The sequence below is a fragment of the Ptychodera flava genome, chromosome 19, assembly GCF_041260155.1.
Source record: "Ptychodera flava strain L36383 chromosome 19, AS_Pfla_20210202, whole genome shotgun sequence".
In the NCBI taxonomy this organism is placed as follows: Eukaryota; Metazoa; Hemichordata; class Enteropneusta; family Ptychoderidae; genus Ptychodera; species Ptychodera flava.
Genome location: NC_091946.1, coordinates 2,800,001 through 2,804,779, shown reverse-complemented (window position 1 = coordinate 2,804,779; position 4,779 = coordinate 2,800,001). Strand labels below are relative to the sequence as shown.

At 36.3% G+C, this 4,779-nt stretch overlaps 1 protein-coding gene across 1 annotated transcript; it reads left to right on the top strand.

Moving 5' to 3' along the window:
* Window positions 1-1,160: 1,160 nt before the first annotated feature.
* Window positions 1,161-4,700, top strand: LOC139118389 (NHL repeat-containing protein 3-like). Its single transcript, XM_070681685.1, has 5 exons — window positions 1,161-1,486; window positions 1,711-1,873; window positions 2,439-2,639; window positions 3,203-3,407; window positions 4,342-4,700. The coding sequence occupies exons 1-5, from the start codon at window positions 1,283-1,285 to the stop codon at window positions 4,574-4,576; spliced, it is 1,008 nt and encodes a 335-aa protein (XP_070537786.1). The 5' UTR covers window positions 1,161-1,282; the 3' UTR covers window positions 4,577-4,700.
* Window positions 4,701-4,779: the final 79 nt, after the last annotated feature.

Here is a 4,779-nt window from a genome sequence, read left to right as displayed (position 1 = left end):
TTCAACAATAACAACACTGACTGTTCACTGTATGGTCTCTGTTGACGGGCCAAATACTGGACATTTCATGACGCTTGAGGGAGGAGAACAAGATTCTGCATTACATGCATAAAACAAACCACTTTCAATATTACCAAATTTTGCAGCTAAAGGAGTTTTAACATGTTGACTTTATCTCTCGCCCAGGTAGCGTCTATGGTACTCTTTTGTATAGATCAGAAATTCTGGGCAAATATTGAATTGATGTTTTTTTCCATGGCCCCCCTAAAAGCTTGAGGTATTTTTGTCTGCCCCCCCTAATTTATTTGGGGAAAATGGGTGCCCCCCCCCCCCGAAAATTCCCCCCCCCAGTAAATTCTGAACAGTCCCTAATTACAAAAATTGATAACACGTGCATCTTAGCTAGATAGTAAAAAATGGTTATAATTTATGGATAATAAGTGATTTTTGTCAGACCAACTTTCAGAAAAGCAGAGACTACATATACAGCTTTGATGTGGAGTGTGCTATCTGTTCATTAATAGGAATCCATGGCTGTCTCCTAAAACCCAATACTGCTATCAGGCCTAATGAGGAATCGTATTTTACACCCCGGTACTTTAATTATGATTATCCCTTAAAAGTGGCCTGGTTAAAATTAGGCTGAAAAATGCCTTTCACTGTGTTAGTCCAAAATTGGGTGAAATACAGGTTTTGCTGGATTTACATTCAATTAAAAGACGGTACTCAGACTAAATCACATCTATTCATTTTTACATAACTTTGATGATGTTTGAAGAAATCTGGTCAAAGTGTGAAGACAAATAACTGAAAATTTGCTTGATATTTTCAAAAATTTGCTGAAAACTTTTAAGCGTTGATGACGATGCATGTTATATTGAGAAATCAAACATTGCTATTCTGTTATTTTATCATTGCAACTATTTCTGCTCAGCTCTGTGGCAAAAAATGCTGACCACTCTTCAGAATTGCTCAATCAAATACAATACAGACAAATTTGAAAATTCTCTTCCCCAGACTCTTGGAGACCGCATATTTAACCCATTAAATAATCGTATAAATTTTATTGACTACTTTAAAACTCTAGACTGACATTTAGATGGGGGCATTGTTTCCCCTCGCAGAGCAAGTGCATTCCTTGGTGATACGCCACCAACGTCAAATTTCTTGTAAAAAACAAGCAAGCCGGGAAAGTCAGCTGACACTGCAGCTGTCACCTGACATATTCGCCGTCACCTGACTACTCATACCCGCCCATAGCAATAGCAAAACCCGATGTTGAATGCTTAAACTGAAGATGGGACATCGAGCGACATGGAATGTTTTACTTATTTCTTTTCTAGTAACGTACATATGTCAGCTTTGCTGCTCTTCGGCACCACTTTACGTCCTTGACCCACTTTGGCCCAAAGAACCGTCTTTATTCAAAGGTCAAATATTTAGCGCCGCAGTGGATCATAAACATGGTGAAGTGTTCATTACTCAGGTAAGAGATCGAGATTATTACTGCCAGGATTCTGTAAATTTATTGTTCAGAATGTCTTTGCGAATGTTTGATAATAGTCATCATATGTACATCTGCGTCTTAGTGTCGTTCAGCGGCAGCGATTCCGTCTCGCTTCTACCTCAATGGTTTTACCCTTGTGAGACTATAACAATAACACGGCGTGTTTGAGTATTTTCGGACGAGTTCTTTTTTCTGTTTCACAGAGAGGTGATGGACTTGATCCTGTCCTTGTCTTCTCAGAAGACGGAGAATATAAACGTTCATTTCACAGGAATATCAGTGTGATAGACACCATCCATGGGAGTCGTATGCATTACAATACAAGTAGTAAAACATCAGATCTGTGGCTAACAGATATTGGCAATGGTAGGTATGGCCTTGTCATTCTGTCGCTCAGATTGAAATCATCTGGCAATCGTTGATATCAATTCATTTTTGATGTCTCAGTTCAATTGCTGATAGAATTCACTGTATCGTACAGTCAAGGATTTTGAATCACATAGACACTGTCATTAGTTTGTCATTTGATATGACTCAAGATATGTGGTCATTTTATACAGATTACTTCTTATCACTTGAGATATGTGGTCATTTTATACAGTTTATTATTATTTATTATTTATAACTTTACTGACTCAAGATTTATACTGTCAACACTATTCAACATTTATACTGTCAACACTATTCAACATTTTGACTTGAATATGACTTGTCCGAGTGATTTGTGATGATTTCTTAAAGCAATGGTTTTGAATTTTCTTTGCTTTGTGACATACTGTATCATATATTTTTCTAATATATATGCACACTACATGTTAAGAAATATGATATCATAACTAGGATATACTTTCATGAAGTTCCTTTGTTAGATGTATGTAATAAATTCCACAGACTCTGAACACTAATATATCTGCATTGTTCTTGGTATCAGCTTCTCTAGGTCACACAGTGAAAAGGTTCTCATCAGAGGGGAAAATTCTTTCTGTAATAGGAACGCCAGGCAAAGCAGGCACGTCACTAAGACCATTGCAATTTGATCATGTGGCAGACATTGTATTCGGGTCTCAAGGAGAAATTTACATTGCTGATGGAGATGGTGGACTCAACAACAGAATCATGAAATTAAATAAAGGTACGTATTATCAGTAACAGTGATATTATAATTTGTCATAGCATTTAATCATCAACTTCCCTACAGATAGTCATGCTATTATCATTTCATCAATCATATCAATATTTCAGTCACTGTTGCAGGGGATTATTAAAGAATGTTTTGGCAAATATCAACAGCCTTCATCATAGATGCATCATCATAGCATGCAGTTGTCCATAAATACAATGCTTCTAAAGCAGTAAACCACACCAGGCAATGAGTATACCACAGTGTTTTGATTAGTTCACAACATTATATGCATGAGTGATAGCTAGACCATCTTTGGAATAAATCAGTCAAAGTTGAGTTGTATATAACACCAATGCCTTAGGTGCTTTATTGCTAATAAATGGTAGAAGAACAGTAAAATTCTGGTGTGAAAATCTAAAAATAGGAATTTTTATATAACTGAGAGCTAGCACATTTTCAAATTGTGCTGTCATCAATATAGCATGGTTATTTTTGTGTGTCAACTGATCAGATTGTTTTATTTGTGCAATCAATATTCTACTATGATATAATTTTAACATAACATTTTCCAGATTTTGGTTTAGAATGGTATGTTGAAGGCAGTGGATCAAGTCCTGGTAAATTTAACATTCCACACAGTATAGAAGTGGATCATTTTGGACAAATATGGGTTGCAGACAGAAAAAACAATCGAACGCAGTTGTTTGATTCAAAAACTGGTGATTACTTGGGTGAATGGACAGAATGTTTCAAAACTGGACAACCATACGCAATCAGGTAAAATGTCAGTGATCAAGAGATCAGTGTTCACAACTGATCTCTCTGCCAAGCTATTATTCATAAATCATCATTTATCAGTGATCTGTCTTGACTGTCTGGCAATTGCAGCTGCTCTCCAGATACCCAATGACTTACTTCCCATAACAAGCTGTGACATTTTGTCACTGACAAATGGCAATCTGCTTTCCTTGACAAACAGTGACCTCCTCTCCACATGAATCAGATATTTACACTCCCAATTGAAAGTAACTATCTGGATTGTAGATATCATGGATTTACTTTCCATGGAAATTTAAAATCTCTGGTCTTCTCATCCATACAATAGATTATCTACTAATAGAAATCCATGTCTGATTCACATCTCATCCATACAACAAATTATTGTCCAATAGGAATCCATGTTTGATTCACATCTCATCCATACAACAGATGATCTACCAATAGGAATCCACATCTGATTCACATCTCTTCCATACAACAAATTATCGTCCAATAGGAATCCATGTTTGATTCACATCTCATCCATACAATAGATTATCTACCAATAGAAATCCATGTCTGATTCACATCTCATCCATACAACAGATTATCTACCAATAGGAATCCATGTTTGATTCACATCTCATCCATACAACAGATTATCTACCAATAGGAATCCATGTCTGATTCACATCTCATCCATACAACAGATTATCTACCAATAGGAATCCATGTCTGATTCACATCTCATCCATACAACAGATTATCTACCAATAGGAATCCATGTCTGATTCACATCTCATCCATACTCTCTGACAGTTCATCACATGTTTTATCTCTCAGTGAATGGTAGTCCCTGTCAAAGTATAAGAGGTTTCATCTCAACATTTCAGAGATGTCTAATGTTTATGAATTAATTGTCAATCCAAAATGTTATTTGTCCTTTTGACAGGATGAGTGCGGACAAATCACATTTCATTATCTTGCAACTCCAAGAGAACAGAATCTTGTTTGTCTCAAGCCCTACAAGTCCTGGTAACCCTGGCGACTGTCATGTGATTGGTCAAATCCAAATGGCTCCAGATCTTAAACCTCATCTTTTGGCTGTCAATCAGGACACAGGATCATTCTATGTTGCAGAAATTGGGGGTGATGCTTGCCAGAGATATGTACCTTTTAAAGGATAAAATGAAATCTTTGATTTCAGATATTTTACTTAATTTCATCATCAAAACCATTTAATCTAGTCTCTTCATTTAGCAAGATATATATTACTTAAGTATTTTCCATTAAAATTTATTTTATCTTTGATGTTTCAGACAGGATTTCCTACATAAGTGCCTTGTGAGTGTAAGAGGGCAGTGTTAGGGCAGTGTGCTAGGCTTGTGAG

Coding starts and splice junctions, on each gene's coding strand:
- LOC139118389 (XM_070681685.1), top strand. CDS start 1,283: ATGCTTAAACTGAAGATGGGACATCGAGCGACATGGAATGTTTTACTT. Junction 1,487..1,710: donor GTGAAGTGTTCATTACTCAG/GTAAGAGATCGA, acceptor TCTGTTTCACAG/AGAGGTGATGGACTTGATCC. Junction 1,874..2,438: donor GCTAACAGATATTGGCAATG/GTAGGTATGGCC, acceptor TCTTGGTATCAG/CTTCTCTAGGTCACACAGTG.